Source organism: Paralichthys olivaceus, chromosome 7, assembly GCF_024713975.1.
Source record: "Paralichthys olivaceus isolate ysfri-2021 chromosome 7, ASM2471397v2, whole genome shotgun sequence".
NCBI lineage: Eukaryota > Metazoa > Chordata > Actinopteri > Pleuronectiformes > Paralichthyidae > Paralichthys > Paralichthys olivaceus.
In genome coordinates, this window is record NC_091099.1 from 11865763 (window position 1) to 11885702 (window position 19940).

The following is a 19940-nucleotide window of genomic DNA, read 5'->3' on the forward strand; positions in this document are numbered from 1 at the left end:
ACTGTATCCATCTCTATATATAATGAAAATATATAGTGTGTGATTTCAAATAAATATATTTAATTGTTCTTTTTTTTTGCCAAACATTTTGTTTGCGACTACATTCAATGAATAAATTACACACAGCCCTTAATGAAACTGATAAAGCTTCTTTGTTTAATAACAAAACATCTTTAGATTATGAATTACATATAATCTAAATTAAGTTTCTATTTAATTCATATTGACAACATTTTTTGTTATAACAGAATTTTAGGTGGATTCTTACCTATGATATGCGTCTACACAATCAGGCTTTTTCAGGCACTGGCCTATACCTGTATGATATTTTACAATCCACAGTCAGCAAGGCCCCAAAGTCCAAACAGAGAATATTCTCACCTCAGACTCTCACATGTATGTTCATATCACCAAGGCTTTTGTTCTTAATATCCTTTCCTATTTGTGCACCTTGATTATAATGTAGTCATAGACATCTGTACCAGCCCTGTCATGTCACCTCAAATAATCACAGTCTGTGTCCCTTCTTGTCTCACCTATTTTGTCTCTTCTTGCTTAATAAAAAAAAAACCTGATTCAGTCAGACATATTCTAAAGTCTTTGATTTATTAGTGTTTGTGACCTGGCGTCTTGGTTGTGTGACTGCTTTTTTTTGTTGCTGTTGTTTGAGAAATATGTTTGATGTGTGCGCTTCTTTTTTGTTTTTGTTGCCTCTGCCTTTAACAGATTCATTTCTCCTCAGGGATCAATAAAGTGTGTCGTCTCATTTCATCTCATCTCATAACTCGGGTTATGGCCTCCTGCAGGTCAGGAGAACGTTAATAACATTAATGTTGCATGTAGATGAGTCTACCTACAGGTAGACAGTATTTACATCCAGTCATACTCGGACAGACGTATGGATGGATGGATAGATATATATATAGATAGATAGATAGACAGACAGACATATGGATAAATAGATAGAAAAATTGAAAGATGGATGGATGGACCAACAGACAGAAAGACAGATAGACAGACAGACAGATAGATAGATAGATAGACAGACAGACAGACAGACGGATAGATAGACAGACAGACAGATAGATAGATAGATAGACGGATAGATAGACAGACAGACAGATAGATAGACAGACAGACAGACAGATAGATAGACAGACAGACAGACAGATGGATAGATAGACAGACAGACAGACGGATAGATAGACAGACAGATGGATAGATAGACAGACAGACAGATAGATAGACAGATAGACAGACAGACAGATAGATAGATAGATAGATAGATAGATAGACAGACAGATAGATAGATAGATAGATAGACAGACATACAGATAGAAAGACGGATAGATAGACAGATAGATAGATAGACAGATAGATAGACAGACATACAGATAGATAGACGGATAGATAGACAGACAGACAGATAGATAGATAGATAGACAGACAGACAGACAGACAGACAGATAGACAGACAGACAGATAGATAGATAGATAGATAGATAGACAGACAGATAGATGGATAGAAATTGCTTAGTTATTAAACATGTAATTGTAAAACTGAGCAACAGTGCCCCTCAATGGTCTGACTCTGTAACTGAAGGCAGCTGGGACTCAAAACACTGGACCAACGTGTCCTCGCGGACACCGTACATTCGCGGAAGTAATCGAAGACATGCTGCAGGATAAGAGAGGTTCCTCTTGATAGTATTTGCAGCACTCAATGCTTTAATTGATTGTGTTTTTATTCCAGCACCGTGAACATGGACGATGAATGGGAAGAAGAGGTATGGAATTAAAATTATTGGATAACGATAACAGGAGCGTCCTGTAGCTAACTCGTTAGCTCCCGGTTAGAAATGATAACTATAGGTTGATTTCAGCTTGTTATTGTGTTGACTTAAAAACTTGATGAGAGGTTTGGGGACAAACTACTCATCAAATGTTGTTTTGGTGTGTAGCGAGTGTTTAAGTGAATCCCACTCAAATCGAATTACTGTGTAAATAGTTATGTTATGATGTTTTTGTATTTGTTTCTCTGTGTGCTCTGTTCACCTGTTGATCATGTGTTTAGTTATGATTAAAACCCTTGTGTCTTATTGTGTGTGTGTTTGTGTGTTTGTTAAGGAGCAACTTGTTGTGGTGGAGCTCTCCGGTATAATCAGTAACGACTTTCTGTCCAAGTGTCGAGGCACATGCAAGATACTGGTGAGTTGCAGGTGTTGTGTTATTGTGCGTGTTCTGTTCATGAAATTGACATTAACATCACTGTCAGTCTCTCGCTGCAGACTCACTGGTTTTATTTTTTGTTCAAGGACATTGACAGTGACAGGCCCATGATGCAGGTTGGACAGTATGTGTTCGCAGGAGAATATGAAGGTAAGGAGGAACCTTAAAAAATAAAAAAGATAAAGGCACATAGTCTACATGTGTGTGGTCCACCTTCCCCTCTTCTTGAAGCAGGTTGCTGTGTTGAAAACATCACTACACAACCTCGAAAGACTCCTAACCTGATATGCAGTAACTCTTTCAATTGGTTGTTGTATTATAAATATCTATTTCTTAACTTCATGTAATTAATTTCTATGCCTATTTCTCCCTTAAGCATTCAATGGTCTTTAGCACACACTCACTCTTTGTATTCTCTAATCCTGACCGACTCTTCAGTTTAATCTTTTGTGTAACACATCCTAAACACTTCACTCAATGTCTAAGGATGTTTTTTCCTGCAGTGATGACAAATGTGTGCAAACTGCACCTTAAGAAATCTGAAAATAATAAAAGCACTGCTAATATCTTATAATGCAGTAGATGGATCAGATGGAGAAAGATTTTTGCGATGCAGCATTTTCAAATAATACGTTTAAACATAAGCAAATCAAAATTGTGGACTATATTAACCAGCACTGAAATAGCCCAATGCAAAATTATGATCTGTATCCCTCCCTCTTGAAAGACGCTTTAGGAACTTGTGTGCTGTTCGAGGAGGGACCACAGACAGGTAAGACATACAGTTTCAGTGTTTATTGCAATGTTCAGGTTAGGTTGTACTGTTGTTTTTCTTTTCTTATTCTTTTCTTCCGTCTGGCATGTGTGTGCAGGACAAGGAGACAAAGCTCCAGAGCTCAAGTACATGTGCCACACTGTGAAGAAGCTGATGATGCAACGAATCTTCCTCACTGAAAAGAAGGAGGGTGAAACCAGCACAGGTCAGCCAGAACAGCTAAACTCAAAATGGTGCAAATCTCTTGTGATCACTGTCTTTTAATGATATTAATATTGCTTGTTGTTTGTGGCGCATACGTTAATATATTGCTACTTTTGTTAAAAATCTAAATATGGCTGGTTTGCGATGTCTCAGCAGGAAGTGGCGATGGTGGTGAACAGCAAGACACAACCTCTCAGTCCAATCAAGAAGAAAAGGACAAACAACAGGGGGAAACAAGAGAAGAGATCGAGAGCATAAATTTAGACTCAGCAGTGGGTTGAGTGGCAGATGCTTCACTACATTATGACTTTGCAATGCAATTGTACAAGCACCAGCCTTTGTGAGGCTGTGAGGAGACTCTTCAAAGACAGTTAGGTGTACAGTAAATCAGTAACAAGGAGACTTGTCAGTAGAACGATAGGGCTTGTACAATATGTCACATTCCTATTGCCGTCTCTTCACTGAGCCTCAGAATCAGTATAATTTACCATGCAACATAAATATGACAAAATTTTACCTGAAGGAAGAAATAGACTTCAACTATTCAAGATGTAAAAGCATCTCTTTCAGATCTGCATAGTAAGTAGAGTCTTGGGAGGGGCAGTTATAGACATGTGGTGAGTAACCTCAGTTTAGTGGTAGGAAGTGCAGTCATTGTGTCTGTGATTAATTGATGGGCAACTATGGGATTTAGGACTTTTGTTGGGATAAAAAAGAGAGATCTGTAGGAGCTCAGTAGGAAATACTAGTATTTACTAGAAATACAAGTATTTTTGTACTGTTTTGATTGTTGGATGCAAAATAATCAATGAAAAATCCAGTTGCAGCCCTAGACATAAATCAGCTTGAACTGCTTCTACAGAAGAGAAGTGCTCCTTTAAAAAAAAACAAGTTTGGAAACTTGACATCAAAGTATGAGGCCACATTTTTTCTGATTTGTGAGGAACTGATTCCATTGGCTCTAAGCAACAGATTCACAACACGAAAAGAAATACAGTTGTTTTATTTGTTGTTCTGTCATGTGTTTTTTATTTGTAGAATCTTTGCTGCACTGTTGTGGATCAAGCATTTGTTTACAACTCGAATGTCAGTGAGGCTCAAATCCCTTGTATGTTTTGAAAAGCTGTGATTAGATTAAATAACACTGAAACTTCTCGATGCTTTTTCTCTCTGACGATGAGTTTGTTGCTGGTTTGACTGCGCATCTTACTCCTGAGTCGGTGTCAGATTTATGAATGAACGGGATTTTGTTGACTTTGAGGACGTGGCGGTTTTCGGCCAATCCAATCACCGATGTTCCCTCGGAATGGACCAATCAGCGCGCGACATCGCACTCGCCTGGCCGCAGCCTGATTGGTCGGTTGGCCTTTTAGCGCAGGAAGTGCTTGGGTGTGTTTCCGAGGGGCGGGACTAAGACTGCAGCGACGAACTTCCCTGAAGACACCGGTGAGTTGCCCTGCTTAATGTCGGCGTGAAACACAACAACAGACCGTAAGTGTGTCTTCTGTGGTCAGGCTGGAAACAGACACGACAGGAGCAGGTCTGTAGCTGCCTGTTCGTCCTCTCGTCACGACTGAAACAGTAGCGGTATGCTAGGTTAGCTGCTGTGTTCGTGGCTAACCTTGGCTGTGGATTCTAACGGTGCTAGTTGCAGATAACTTTCGCTCTGGTGTGATTTATCTCGTTGTTAAGAAGATGGAGTTAAAGTCGGTGAACGTGTCACGGTAAAGCTGTAAATAAAACAGTGAACGTGACGGTAGCCAAACGCTTTTCTCCGTCTGATACGTAACTAAATATTTAATGACAGCAACGTTAATGTCTGTTATTCCGCTAAAAGCGTGGTTTCGTTGTTTGCTGCCAGGTTATTGGTGAATGTTTGAGAGAAGTGAGTAAATCCAGTTTGTGTACGTGTCATTGTTGGAGCAGTGACTGCACTGGAAGAATTAGTTGTAGGGCTGGGCAATTAAACGAATAAATAATGATCACAATGTAATTTTCATTACATGTTCAATGTATATCAATGTATTGTGTCAGCACAGTGAAGAGATATAAAAGAAAAGTGTTAAACTCACTCAGGAGCCCAAATATCTCCTTTAACTTAATATTAACAATGATAACCAAATGATTATCGATATCGACTGATTTGTCTTGATAAAACTTTGACCATATAATCCAATCCTAATGAACTGAATATTTTCCTATTAATTTACTATTTTTTTCATGTTTATTAGCTTCACCTATGTCAAACTAGTGAAGTCTGATCATAGTCATCATTATTTGTACAGCACCTTTCTTGGGTTTATTTTGAAGCTATAGTTTGTAGTGCTTTAAATTGTATTGTTTTGTACTGAGAGTTTTTTTTATCAGAGGTCAGATAATATATCTCAGTAAAATACAATACAATCCTTCAACAGTCTTTTAAAACGTCAAATCAATGTCTCTGAAACAGCCCAAACATAACCTGAACATTACAACTTTTATGAAAGGAGGATTTGTTGCAGGGTTCTTGCATCACACTGTTTTAGCTGGTTGTACCTAACAAACTAACAACTGAGTGTAGTTTGTCATCTAGTTTGATGAGATGAGTTTATGTTAAAGTTTTGAGTGTTGCTGAGCTCCTGGTTGTTAAAAATGTGGGATGTCAGCTGCTACAAAGTGACAGAAGTGAATCAAATGAGGGCTTCAGTGGCCTGGAACAGATCAGCTTAGCACTTCACCTCTCATTGCGTCATTGAGTATTTCCTTGCACTGTGACTCATACGCTTCTAAACTAGCATGTGGAAAGTTGAGTAGCTCCAGGTTAAAAGCATTTTTGTTTTATTACTTCTTGTCTAGAAGGTGTTTGGACACATACATGATGGAGCTGCGGCCGCTTGTTATGTGCTTTGCTCTCTGCGTGGTTTACGCCACGAGCAAACCAACAGAGAAGAAAGACCGTGTTCATCACGATGATCCCCTCAGTAACCGAGAGCATGATGATGCCGAGAGCTTTGACTATGACCATGAAGCATTTCTGGGACAGGAGGAGGCCAAGACTTTCGACCAGCTCACACCAGAGGAGAGCAAGGAGAGGCTCGGGTAAGTACACATGTCAAATTAGTGGGCATGGCAATAAGATTTTTGCAGAATACATGCATCATACTTTATGCATTCCTGTGGTAATGACCTAGTTTGACCTCAGGGAGCAGAAACGTTCATCTGAGATGACATCACTAGATGTTAGATACCACATAAACATTTTCCAAATGTCTCTGCAGCATGTTGGTTGAACGTATAGATGAGGATAAGGATGGCTATGTAACAGTTGAGGAGATGAAGAGATGGATCAAACACGCTCAGAAGAGGTGGATCTATGATGATGTGGATCGACAGTGGAAGAGTCACGACCTCAACGGGGATGAAGTGGTGTCCTGGGACGAGTACAAGAACGCCACCTACGGATACATTCTGGGTATGGTTGCAGATATATTTTTATTTTGTATACTTGTATCCCAGCAGTATCACCTGCCTACTTTTCCAAACTTCCACATGTTATTCAAAGCAGTGACCTTTGACTTGCAGATGACCCTGATCCCGATGATGGTTTCAGCTACAGGCAGATGATGGCTCGCGATGAGAGAAGATTTAAAATGGCTGACCAAGACAATGACATGAAAGCCAACAAGGAGGAGTTCACAGCCTTCCTTCACCCTGAGGAGTATGACCACATGAAAGACATTGTAGTGCTGGTGAGTCACACACACACACACACACACACACACACACACACACACACACACACACACACACACACACACACACAGGTGTTAGATAATGACTTTAACATTGTATCCTTTACATCCCTCTCACCGCCGGGTGTTCTTTTTCTTTTCTGTAGGAAACAATGGAAGACATCGATAAGAATGGAGATGGTTTAATTGATCTTGATGAGTACATCGGTGAGTTTACAGCTCAGTGTCTAATAACTATCATCAGTTTGTGAAACATGTTTCTAATGTTGTTATTGGTGACAAACCAAGATGGATAAAAAAAACACAAAGCTGATTTAGCGTATAGGTAAATATTTGAGGAAACAGTTTCAGTAACCCTCATGAAACATGCCTCTTTTGAAGAATGTTAGGCCTCTGCAAACATTAAAGCACTTTTTAAAAAAGCCCCCATTTCTTACTCAGCATGCTCATCGCTTTTTTTGTCTTCTAGGTGACATGTACAACCAGGAGGGAGACTCTACAGAACCAGAGTGGGTGAAGACAGAGAGGGAGCAGTTCACTGAATTTAGAGACAAAAATAAAGATGGGAAAATGGACAAGGAGGAGACCAGAGACTGGATCCTGCCCAATGACTACGATCATGCTGAGGCCGAGGCCAAACATCTCGTCTACGAGTCGGATTCAGACAAGGTATGTAAAGTGAAAGCTTCAAATGATTTCACACAACATAAATGCATGCTTCTCATAAATGTACTTCCTGTCTTATTCTGTGTGCTATTGGAAAGAAGGGGAATCGTAGATCTGACCACGCATTAATTTATTAGTGCTCTTATGCAGGACAATATTAGATTTTGTGCTTTGTCAGAATTTATGTGGGCGGTTGTGGCCGAGGGGGAGAGAGGTCGCCCTCCAACCAGCTGGTTGCAAAAGTTGCTTTGGATAAAAGCGTCAGATAAATGACGTAAGGTTCAGTGACACAATTGCGAATCAGATCAATAAAATACCTAAAGCAACACATTAGGTACACTAATGCCTAACAAGGATTATCATGTTTGTTACTGTTTATCCGATAGGATGGCCTCCTGACTAAGGCAGAAATCGTGGAGAAGTACGACCTGTTCGTGGGCAGCCAGGCCACCGACTTTGGAGAAGCTCTGACTCGACATGATGAATTCTAACATCCTCCACCTCCTAAGACTTTGTGTTCATTTTGTGTTTTCCACCTTACTCCTCCGACGGTAGATGGAGTGTTACGAACAAGATGAGTTTGCCTAATCCAACGCCACGGACAATAATTTATTCTACTTTTTTTTTTGTCAGGGAATGTGTCCCATTGTACACACTAACATTTTAATTAATGTGTACTGTTTGGCTAGGGTATTGTTATGCTTAGCTGTGTGTAACTTTGGGATGTATCACCGGCCTTTGCTCTGCTTCCACCAACTTTCCCTGTCTTGTCTAGGTTAGGCAAAAGAACAAACAGTGTTAGATGACACTTTATTTTGATTGAACTCATGTTTTTTTAAAAATGAAATAGCCTTTTTTTTTTTTTTTTTTTTTTTTTTTTTACAAAACCCTCGACCGAATAACAAGTTTAGGTTTGCAGTATACACAATAGTTGGTCATTGCATTTTTCTGCAATGCACTGGACTGAGAAGAGTAAAGCTAAATTCTAGCCATCTGTCGAATTACGTCATCGAGCCCAGACTGAAAAAGACTAGTTGCTGATTCATTTGAACAATTTTTTTTATGTCTATTGATCATTTATTGCGTAGTATAGTATGTTTGGAACAAAGAGTAAATAATAAATTCCAGTGACAATGAAGACAATTTGGACAAGTGCAATACAGTATCATCAGTGGAACCATGCTGTGTTTGCTGTACTTGTGGTCCCCTAAATGCAGCCATGTTGAGACGAGCAGTGGCCCCTCCTTTATGGCTGGTTGTGCTGTTGAAGGAATCAAGATGTTTTTAGGGACTGATGGATACTTTGTCGTTGAAGCTGCTTCCTTTCTCATCACCTCAACGGTTTGTGTGTGTGTGGGTGAATCTGTGTGCGTACACATTATCCTGATGGCTGACTTCCTCTATGTTTCAAGTTTTGTTTGATTCAGCTGAACTTACAAAGTGTTTCATATGTGTGCCAAGCAAAAATATCTTCATACCTTTTTTTTGTAAGATTTAAAATTTCTCTTCCCCTTCCTCCAAATACGTTTGTTATGCTTATATTCTCACTTACCCTTCACCACCATTTATAACCACTGTTGATACTTTTTATCATATACTGTAATGTATATGACAAATGTTTTTTTACAGGCTCATTGCAGCAACAAACATTTCACGAGTGACTTGACTGTAAATAAGTTGTTGGTCTGCAAACTGAGCACTCTAACGAGCAGGTCCACTTTTTGTGATTGAGAAGAAAGTCTCAATTAAAAAAAAAAATACAATTGGAACTTCTTGTCTGTTGTGTTCTTTTGACTTGATGTGCTAGTTTAGATTTTTCTGTACATAGTAATTGGTTTTACAAATGATATGGTATCATACTCTGCAGCCACGCTATTTTCTGTAGAGAGCAAGATATCCCAACCAAGTTTAAAAAAAAAAATAAAAAATCTGAAGTTTTAAGTCGTTAAGTTAAAATGTGTCTGTGTTGCATTCAAATCCCTTACAGCTATCTAACATTTTCCCCAGCTTTCTGCTTCTATAGGAAATGTGCCGTTTCCTGGTTTCCTTCAGGCAGTTGACCCGCTGAACCTCCGGTTGTTATTTCAGACTTGTTTCTTCTCACCATTCCTTTCAGGAAGGACACAATCACCCCACAAAAACATCTGCAAACACCCAAAAGTATCACAACTGAATACATATATAATGCATGTGGTCTATATCAACTGAAGCTTGGGGCTTTTTTACCATCCTATATCTCGTTGTGTCTGTATGACGTGTTATCTTTGTTTTCACACCTAGATAAAGTGTGATGAGCATCCATGCAGCTCTCCCTTGTTAATCGTCCATTTAGAAGCTTCAGTCAAGCTGTCATCCTTGTTTTTTTCTTTCTTCTGTTGACTAATACAATTCATCAAGAATGTTAAAGTCGTCACTTTGTGTTTATGTTGTTTGTAAATGTGTAAAGGTGTTAGAAGAAGTCGCATAATCTGCAGGAGGTGAGAAGCTAATGTTGCATCATCAGACCTTCTGAAATGACAGATTGCACATCTACTCTCGGTCACACTCTGCAGGTGTTTAATAATCACACATATTCACTTTGTTGATTCCCTCATCGTTTGCCTCCATCGGGTCATATCTTCACTTTGTCCAAACTGACAAATGATTGCTAAATTATTGTTCCTGTCAGCCTGATAAGTGCTGATGTGGATATATTATGTCAGAATGATAACATGCAAACAAAGGTTAGCATCAAGATACATGGGACAGTTGTCACAGACTTCTGGACCCAGCTGTATCAGCTAATGCTCCTGAGTTCTATCTGAGTCACAGAGCTCACAGATGCTTTAAAACCTCCTTTTTCTACCAATAGGACTTTTTCTTAAACTTAATGAAACAAATTTGATTGGTATTCCTAAACAAAACCATCTTGAAGCTTAAAACCTAAACCACCTGGTTTAAAATGACATATCTACCCACTTGAATTACTTCTCCTGGTTCATTCAGTCAAACAACAACTTTCACATTCAAAGAAAAAAAATGGAGGCAGATTGTAGAGTAGGCATAATTAAGAAAATAACGATGAAGTACCCCATGTTTAAGTACTGAACATACAGATGTGCAGCTACTTACATGGTAACCCTAGAGCCACAGGGAGCAAAGAGCTGCTGGACGTTTCTCTGTCAAGGGTTACACGTGACTCCATGATGTCAAAGCAGGTGTTGTTCCTGTATACGGCTGAAGGAGTGTGTGGTCAGTCCACAGACTGTATATACAGTCTATGACTAAAGACAATATATAATGTATGTGTTAAATATTCTAACTGCAGAGATGTGCATTTCTCTGTGATTTTGTGTGGATTTACCCTGGGACCAAGAAGTCTTATTATTCATAAACAAAGAGAATAATATATTCATGGTGACTACATTGATGAATATGCTGTATTGTTGACAACAATCAAAACGTATGTCAGTAAGTTTAATTTAAAATGTTTGCGTTTTAATCTGTGCCTTGTGCGTCATACCTGTCAGCTCTCCTAAATGTGTGATATGAATGTAACACTTTTTAAATTCATCTACATTAATGTACGTTAAGTGGCTACAATCAGTACAGTGTGTGAACATATGCATGTGGTGCCTGTGCTGTCTTTACAGAAAGCTGTCCTCTTCCATGACTCAGCAGAATCAGACCTCTCTGTCGTTCTGTCCCGTCACACTCAATGTCTTAATAACATCACTTACTAAAGGTGATAAAAATAGGGTTACATCGAGCCATCACTCTCAGCAGCTCTTCTTCATCTGGCTCTAACTCATCCTCACTGTTCTTGTCTCCATCTTCATCTCCCAGAAAGCCATCGTCATCCTCGCCCCCCACCCTGTGACGGTCCTGGGTGTTTCCTGAGTCCACTGAGGGCCTTCTGTCCTCAGATGGACTGCTGGCTTCTGCACCCGGCTGCTCTGGTTGGTCAACCTGGTCCAGCGATGTGGACGGTTGGTCTTCCTCTGGGCTTAGAGTCATGGATGTTTGCTGTGGCGTCACTGGAGGCGTCTCAAGAGGTGAAGTATCTACGTGGACCAGCTTGGCTTTGAAAGGTGCCTGCTCTGGGGTGAGTGGGGGTGTGCTTGTCTGCTTGGGGTGGGATGATGACAGTAAAGGTGAATATGGGGGCGTCTTCACGCGAGATTTGCGGAAGGGTTTGTCTATTTCTGCCGAAGCAATGCGGGTGTGACTGCATGGAGCGCTGGATTGAGAGGAGGGGCTTGTGACAAGGTCAATGGTGTCATCATTGGTGGTAGTTTGAGAGTCGGGACGGAAATAAGGTGTTGTGGGGCTCGGACTGCTGTTAGGAAGTGCTGCAGGAGGTTCCAGGGGTGTAGCAGGTGGTGAGTTAAGATTTTCTTTGGATGGCACAGCGTCTTGAGCCATGTGTGTAGGCCTCGAATCCACAGTGGCTGGCTGAAGGGTGGGTGAGCTAGGGGAGCCTTTGGTCGGTGAAGAAGCATTTTTATTGGAGATCACAGGGCTGCACACGTTCTCAGGGGGCATGAGGCCGCTGTTGGGTGCAGCAGTCACTCCAGGTGCAGCAGGTCCTCGGCAGTAGGGGAGATCTTGGCGGGTGTAGATCGCAGTTTTATCAGAGAAGCTGAAGGATGGATTGCAGGTTCCATATTCTTCACTGTTGTTGGGAACTTCCTCCATGTTTGACATGGCACTGCGGTGACTCACCTGAAGATAAACCACCGTCTTTGAGTCAATATTTGGAAAAAATGTTGTGAGACTCAATATAAGTAACCAAACAGTGACCATGCTAACACGATGATGTTTTACAGGTTTTACCGTGTTCACTGTCTTATTTTAAGGCTTTCGCTTATAAGGTCTTTCGTTTTTCAGATTTTCCTTCATAAACCAAAGTGTAAGCGCAAATGTAATGTCACTAACAAGAAAAAGTAAGATTTAGAATAGCACTCAGTAGAGCGCACACGTCTTCCAATCCTAGAAATAATTGTCTCTTCTTACAGTAGAAATATAAAGAAAAAAGGGAGTGGTCTAAATAACCATTTATTTGTCGTAAAACATAAAACATCCTAAACATAGGAAAATCCAGATCTGCTCATTGTTTACTGTAATATTAACAAAAATGTAAATCCTGGATCTGTCCCTTAATTCATATCGGCTCCAATATGTAAGGAATTCTTCCCAGGATTATGCTCCATCCCTCTAGCAACACTGGCAGAAATCTGTTTTATAGTTTTTGCGTAACCCTGCTAACACACAATGAAAACCTAACCTCCTTGCCAGAGGTAATAACTGTATTGCAGAAAGGAGACTAGTGAATGATCTCAGTAGGATGTGTCGTGTAGAAGCCAGGCTTCCCAATAACTATTAAGGGGACGTATTAATGAAAGAAATGAATCAATCAATCAATAACCGAGTCAGTGTGTTACTCTCCCGATTATGAGGTACCTTACATGTTCTAATCAAATAAAGTACATTTATAGAGAGACATCAATTCTACAGTAACTAATCATAGAATTAATGTTATATACAGTTGTAGTTTATGTAGGAATGAAATCGAAAATCAGGACAAGCTACAACAAGAGAAAATAAATAACTCACCAGATGGAACCACCGCAAGCTCTGTGAAAATACAAACAGTAGGTGATATCTGAGAACGTATTCACAAACAAACAGGCTGACTCTGAACGTAGACTAGAATCATACTTGTCCTCACCACATTGGGGTGTTTTCCCTGGGCCACACAGCCTCTCTCCAGTGGGTCCCTCTTTCCCCTTCGTTTCCTCTTCATCCACATCACCAGAGACAGAACACATCCACCCGTAGTCATGAACACCAGGCTCAGGAAGAATGCTTTGCCCACAGTACAGCCTGTCAGGCGGTCATCTCCCAGTGGACTGTGAGGAACTGAAGTGCACACAGCAGACGCACAGAGTTAACGTCAGCAGGCTCCTCAGTAATGAGTGTGTTTGTCAGAGTGTGTGTCCTCACTTGATTGTCCTTCCATCAAAACCTCGATCACGACAGTAGTAAAGGTGGCATCACCTGACTCTTGGTCACTGGCTTTTACCTGGAAATAAGTGTGACTGTTTATCACATCATCTTCATTATGTTTTTATTTATTATAAGATTTTGATGAAAGACAAAGATGTTGTACAATCCAATGATCTGGCTTTGCTAAGAGGTGCAGTAATGTAGCCTATACATATCATTGTTTTACTTGCTGCACCCATGTTGCACCGCTTTAAATATCAGCCTTGTTTTTGGTAAGTTTAGGACAAACAAAAATGCAGGGGAAACAAACTGAACACATGCATCTGATTACGTAATTTCTTGTTACTGGTCTAAACCATGAGCACTCACCAATATATGGCCAATAATACGGCCTTTCAATCAAACACTTCATTACTTGTATGTTTTGTATGTTTGAGGCTCACCTCTAGTGTGTGTTTCTGTTTTGCTTTGAACTGGTTGGTCCTGGCGATCAGAATGCCCTCCTGTGTGAGCTGGTAGATGTCTGTGTGGTTGGATGTGTGACTGAAGGTGAAGCAGATCCTGGGGTTGAGACCCTGTCAGTTTGTGGAGAAAAGGGAGTGATGGTGGGCAACAGAAAACAAAACGAAAAACAAATACAGAGACACATCGTTCATGTAACCGTGCACATACCTGCTCAAAGTCCTGGTCTTTCACATGTAACGTCAGCACTTTGCCACCGTATGTGTTGACCAGAGAGGCAGCACTCTTGCCCGCAGTTACAAAGCCGTGATATTCAGCCTCATCAAACACTGGATGAAAGTGGTTCACTGCCAGGATTTGGATCAATGCTGTGGCGACAGAGTACTTCCTGGGGTCATCATCCTGGTATGCCTGGGTGAGAGGCACACAGAGAGAGCAGGGAGGATGGTTTTGGGAGTAAGAAAGAAATGTTAAACCTGTCATCAACACAGAGCAGGTTAGTCTTACCAGGATCTGAAGATGCAGCATTGGAGTTGTGAGTCTGTCCGTCACCGCCTGAGTCAGTTTCATCTCCCCTGTCACTCTATCGATCAGGACACGGCCATCATCATTTCCTTAGCACACATGAAAGCACACGGCATATATTAATATGTATGTGTTTGTGTGTTCTTGTACAGCTATCTTTGTGAGGACCGGTTTTAGCATTTAACCTATGAAGTCAGGATATTTTTAGGAAAGTGAGGACATTTTGGCCGGTCCTCACTATGTGACCCCCCCTTTAATGGACTGTTTGGGGGTTAAGACTTGGTTTGATTGGAGGAGTACCTGAGAGAATGGCATAAGTGAGTGGAGTGCTGAGGCCTCTGTCTCCATCCACTGCATATATAGGACCAGGAGAGAAGTCCAGCACAATGTCCTGCAGCATAACACAAATCCAACAACACACAATACAAACCATAAATATTAAGACAGTAGCCTAGGTCGTCTGCAACTGAGATACAGATTTGGCAGAAACTGAACATGACAAATTTTCAGATGATCTCAGAGTTAGAACTTGCAATGACAATACCAGACTCAATACGAATACTACAAATCAGGAGCGCATCACAAGTGTGGCAATACATTTTATAATTTCAGATATAATATAATCACGCCTATGGTTCCAGTCAAGATTGGGATTTTCCACCTCTGTCCTTAAAAACCGTTATAAATCCATTGTATTATCTATAGAAAAGCATCGTGATAAAGCTTTAAATTAGTTAAATAATATAGAAAACACAATCCAGGATGTTATAAGCACATCCTCCAGTATATAATACTCCTAACATTTGTGAGCTTCAGCTGCTGACCTCCTCCCCCTCCGTGACATTGACTGTGTACACAGGACTGGTGCAGATGTGATTGGTCTCATCTTGGAACAGCAGCGTGCAGGGCAGGAACTGTGGGTACTGGTCGTCTCCATCCAGGACGTTGATGGTGATGTTGGCGCTGGTGTTGAAGCGCTCAGCGGTGCTCATTTCCTGAGATAATGACAAGGCAAGTTGTCTTTGGAGAAATGGATGGATGCATGAACTGATGAATGGTTTGTCTTTTGTAGTAGTAATTGTCAGGAGCAGCGGGGAATGAAATCTGGACGATAGCAGTGTTAGAGGGAATGTGCAGAGCATACCGAGGCGTGGATGGTAACAGTAAGCACAGGTTTAGTCTCGTAGTCTAGAGGCTTGGACAGGATCACTTCTCCACTGTTTGGGAGATCAATCTTGAAGTAATCTGCATCAGGCTGCAGAAAACACACAGAAACAGTACTTCAGTGACACAGTGCACAGTATGTTTCTCTCTTGTGGTGGAGGTATGCACCGTTCTTAGTGCCATTCTTTGTAAGAGTGAAAAGAGTAAAACTCACTGATGTCTGGTCAATGGAGTAAATGATCTTGTCGTTATCTGCATCTGTGGCCAGGACAGTAAAGATCACAGTGTCCACCGCAGTCAGCTGGAAATCCCACAAACAGAAACACAGAATGGAAACAGTTTACACAGTAGTAGTGGCAGCTTAATTATTTCTGTTTTGTGCATGTACGCACTGACTTGAGCACGTGTTTATCAAAGTGTCGTACCTCACTTATAATAAGAGAATAGGTGGTGTTTTCTGCAAACGCAGGCGAGTTATCATTCTCATTAACAATCTCCACCATGACCCTGTACACACACTTCAACAACAGTGGATGAAAAAGATTCAGACATGTTTAAATGAAGGACGACACATGAAATCGTGAATAAGATGATGTGACTAAGACTACCTGAAGTACTTCGTCCTCATTGCATAACAACTCAGCCATCAGGATGGGACCCTGGGCCTGAGAGACAAGAACAGACAGGGTATGAAAAGAGTAATTTTGATTAATATGATACAATGATTCAACACAAATTCTATGTACTAATACTTGACCCATTAAAATCATAATTACCAAAACAGTAAGAATAGGCTTGTGTCAAGGTAGTGACACAAAAACCCTCCAATTTTCTAATGTTCTACTCCATCAAGTCACTAGAATGAAAGTATTTTCAATTTATTTTCAAAAACTAAATAAAGGGCTTCAGGAATTTATTGTGCGCTCTCACATTTGTCTCCTCTTGAAATATCTCATTTTGTGCCTGTAGTTGCTAAACAAACTAAATGTCATAGTGTCAAGTGCATCTTTTATTTATTTATTTTTTATAATTTTATTTTTATTAAGGAGAAATATAGAAAGTCATCTCAGCACCATTACACACATACAGAGCTGAACAAAAAAATGTATTTGGACAATTATGCTAACATATTCTCCAAACCATTGCTCTCCTTTTTCTTTTACAATGTATAAAGTAGGAACATTTGAACAAAGGAAGTCACATTTTTTTCCATCAAGATTAATAAACTGGTACTTCAAGCCATGTACTAGAGGTACTTAAAGCAGTTCAGGTCTCCATGATCTTATGCATCTGATCCATTTTGACCACCAACTCTTAAATTTCTCAGACTGGAATTTTAGAGCGAATGTCAGTCTTTCCATGATGTAGATTTCGTGAATAGTCCCTTGCCAGTCTTCCCAAGTGCATCTTTTAAACATAGATAAATGTAATATTATTGAGTTGGACTGGGCAATAAAACAATATCAATGATTATCGCTATATGATTTTCAGTAATAGCAAAATATCAAAATGTTAATGTATATTAATATAATGCTCCTGCATTGTGTTTCCACAGTGAGGAGATTATAAACCATAATTGATTGACCTCAGATTTGTAAAATATTTAGCTGTTTATTAAGTGTTTGTGATGATCATTAACAACAGTTTAAAACTACAACCATCACTCTGTTGTAGTCTTTAAATAAGATAAATAATAATGTTATATTATCATGGTAATTATCGGTATCGACTCGGCCATATCAGCATATTACCCAGCCCTATCATTAAGTTTAAAATTCTTGATGTTGATCATGCAAGATTGCATGTACATCAAAAAAATATAAAAACCACACTTTGTTTCTTGTTCTTCTCTAACTACATATAAGAATCACCTCCCAATGTTTTATTAAAAAAGGACACTGGGAAGAAGGAATCATTTCTAGAGGGAGACAGCCACACACTGAACTGACTCTCTAAAGCACATTGTGTTGAGAATGTGTAACGTTGAATCTCTTTAGTTAAGCAATATTTTCATTTTAGGGATCGAGTGACAGAAACAGACAGAGAGAGAGCGAGACTCTTTATCTGGTCGACCCGTGATGTAAGACAGCTGGCTGCGAGGAGGATGACGGTGATGGATTGTGTTTGGTCCAAGAACAAGGATGTGAAGTTCAATGTCTGATAGTTTGTTCTAAACATACGACTCCCTCTTTGTAGCCGCACACTATTGCAGGCCTTCCTACAGATCCAACAAAATACCTTTTATAATCTTTGGATCATATTTATAAAGTCTTCATTATAAGAAGTCTGTAACACTCAGATCAGATAAGTGGTTTATCCTGAATCATTACCTCCCGGTCAAGAGCCTTGTCGGCTGATGTGTTCAACCGGATGTATCTTTCATCCAAGAAGAACCAATCAGCGTCTTTTCCATCCAGGGTCCACTGAACCCCCTCCATTGTGGTGTCAGACATGAGCTCAGCAACAACTTCTCCTGGACGGCTGTTTTCTCTGACCGAAACAAATACATCGTGTCCATCCAAACACCCGCCCCACCCTGACATTCCTGTGCAAACGTAAACACAGACACATAGGCAGTACGTTTACAACCCTGTTCATTCTGGCCGAGTACCACACTCTTAATAGGATCAGATGTGAATTGGCTCTAACCTTTGGCTGTGTGCAGACATAGAAGGACCAGCAGCGACCAGACTGGAGCCTTGGCCTGAAATGAAGTCAGTTTGAGTTCAGGGAGGGCCATTCCTGGGCTCAGCGAGGCCTCAGGAACTAGTTCTGTCTGAGAAAAGAGCAAAGTATATCACAGATGCTTTAAGACCTTGAGACACTGTCAGATTGTGGGAAAGGGGCATGATATGTCTCCTTTGACATAAGGTTTCATCTTCTACATGAGTGGGTTAGATTGAGCTTTACTTTGTGTCTTGATAGCTACACATAAAGACCCAATCCTTATCTAAAACTGACACACATACACACACGTATATTCTGTGTCCTATAATTCCCTTTAATCTCTGTACCTGGATTTACCTGGTCTATCACAGTCTGAGAGAACAAACCTGTAGAATAGTACAATAGTCATATACTATCGTTCTTCTCTTCATGCTTCTCTTTAATAGTTGATCTCCTTTTTTTATTTTCCTTGTTTAGCTCCGCGGACTATAGACCCATTATTTTATATAGGCACAAAACGATGGTGTGATCATGAACCCTTCTAAAATCAACTGTAGAACTTGATGTTATGTTCTAAAAACAAAATGCTACTTCAGATATTGTATATTTCAAATCAGCTGTGTCACTCCATTTCTATCATGCTCTTTGTGTGTCTCTGGGTTCGGTTTTGTGTGTTGGAGCATGTGTTTGAATTTAGAGGGGGAGAAAGGGGTGGGGGGGGTGGGGGTTAACAGGGCCTGGGGTCACATCCTACTAGAACAATAACTCTGCAGCTAATGTAAGGTAAACAGATGTATAAGCTTTCTGTTACAAACTCAACTGAGTCAGTGTTATAGTCAGTATGACCGCAGATCATCTGTGGATTTGCTCAGCCGACTGACCTGTTGCTGTCAAATCCTCTGCGGCTCGTCCATATCCTCCTGACTTGTGACGGAAGCAGCATCTCTGATTCTCAGATACAAAAAACCCCAGAAAAGTCACTCAAAAAGACTTTAGGAATAAACAACAACAACAGGATGACACAGGCTACACACACACACTGTCGTGCACACACTGACCCCCCTCCTTGCACACATTAAAAAGCAGACAGCAGCTTATGGTGTGTATCCTGGGATCAACGTCAGCTCAGTGGCTGAAGCTTCAGGGTGGGGCTTACCTGGTCAGGGACGGAAAGTGAGCCAATCAGATTTTAGATGGCAAGAAAACTGATGGTGAGATCAGAGACCAGGGTCAGATGTGAATTTAGGGGATTTGTCTGGATCAAAGACACTTAACCTTCATCAGCAGAACGTCATGAAAATCAAAGCTCAACAGTCTGAGCGTCCAATCAGCACTCGTCACAGAGCAGATCCAGAGGTATAATTTAACTTGGCTAAAATCAGGTCCATGCAACTTGTATCATAATTTAAATACATGTGTATTTTACGGTATTGTTCAGGTTGAAACTTGAGTCTAAGCATGTACTTTGGCTACACAGCTTGTGCTCTTGGATTTGCTCAATTAGCAATGTGCACTGACTAATTGGGCCT

General features: G+C 40.4%; 3 protein-coding genes across 9 annotated transcripts; 2 read left to right on the forward strand and 1 right to left on the reverse strand.

Annotated features, from left to right (window-relative positions):
• Positions 1-1628: 1628 nt before the first annotated feature.
• Positions 1629-4362, forward strand: gtf3c6 (general transcription factor IIIC, polypeptide 6, alpha). 2 transcript variants are annotated; one of them, XM_020079129.2, is made up of 6 exons: positions 1629-1787; positions 2128-2208; positions 2316-2379; positions 2957-3001; positions 3102-3209; positions 3362-4362. In XM_020079129.2, exons 1-6 carry the CDS (start codon positions 1764-1766, stop codon positions 3487-3489), a joined length of 450 nt encoding a protein of 149 aa, XP_019934688.1. In that variant the 5' UTR covers positions 1629-1763; the 3' UTR covers positions 3490-4362. The 2 variants fall into 2 exon arrangements, with proteins under 2 accessions (XP_019934688.1, XP_019934689.1); XM_020079130.2 differs by having other exon boundaries at positions 3365-4362.
• Positions 4363-4510: 148 nt separating this feature from the next.
• Positions 4511-9374, forward strand: calub (calumenin b). Of its 6 annotated transcripts, none has more exons than XM_020079123.2 (7): positions 4511-4654; positions 6044-6286; positions 6466-6659; positions 6770-6936; positions 7086-7146; positions 7409-7608; positions 7992-9374. In XM_020079123.2, exons 2-7 carry the CDS (start codon positions 6063-6065, stop codon positions 8094-8096), a joined length of 951 nt encoding a protein of 316 aa, XP_019934682.1. In that variant the 5' UTR covers positions 4511-4654; positions 6044-6062; the 3' UTR covers positions 8097-9374. The 6 variants fall into 6 exon arrangements, with proteins under 6 accessions (XP_019934682.1, XP_019934683.1, XP_019934684.1 ...); XM_020079124.2 differs by having other exon boundaries at positions 4514-4654; positions 6047-6286; XM_020079125.2 differs by having other exon boundaries at positions 4596-4699.
• A 770-nt stretch (positions 9375-10144) lies between these two features.
• Positions 10145-19584, reverse strand: LOC109624052 (cadherin-related family member 5). The gene is made up of 16 exons (XM_020078550.2): positions 19293-19584; positions 18394-18520; positions 18075-18289; positions 16353-16409; positions 16170-16262; positions 15959-16045; positions 15725-15835; positions 15405-15575; positions 14881-14971; positions 14563-14669; positions 14266-14466; positions 14037-14168; positions 13591-13669; positions 13316-13506; positions 13201-13221; positions 10145-12309 (listed from the first exon to the last, which is right to left on the reverse strand). The coding sequence occupies exons 2-16, from the start codon at positions 18482-18484 to the stop codon at positions 11317-11319; spliced, it is 2640 nt and encodes an 879-aa protein (XP_019934109.2). The 5' UTR covers positions 18485-18520; positions 19293-19584; the 3' UTR covers positions 10145-11316.
• Between the last annotated feature and the right edge of the window lie 356 nt (positions 19585-19940).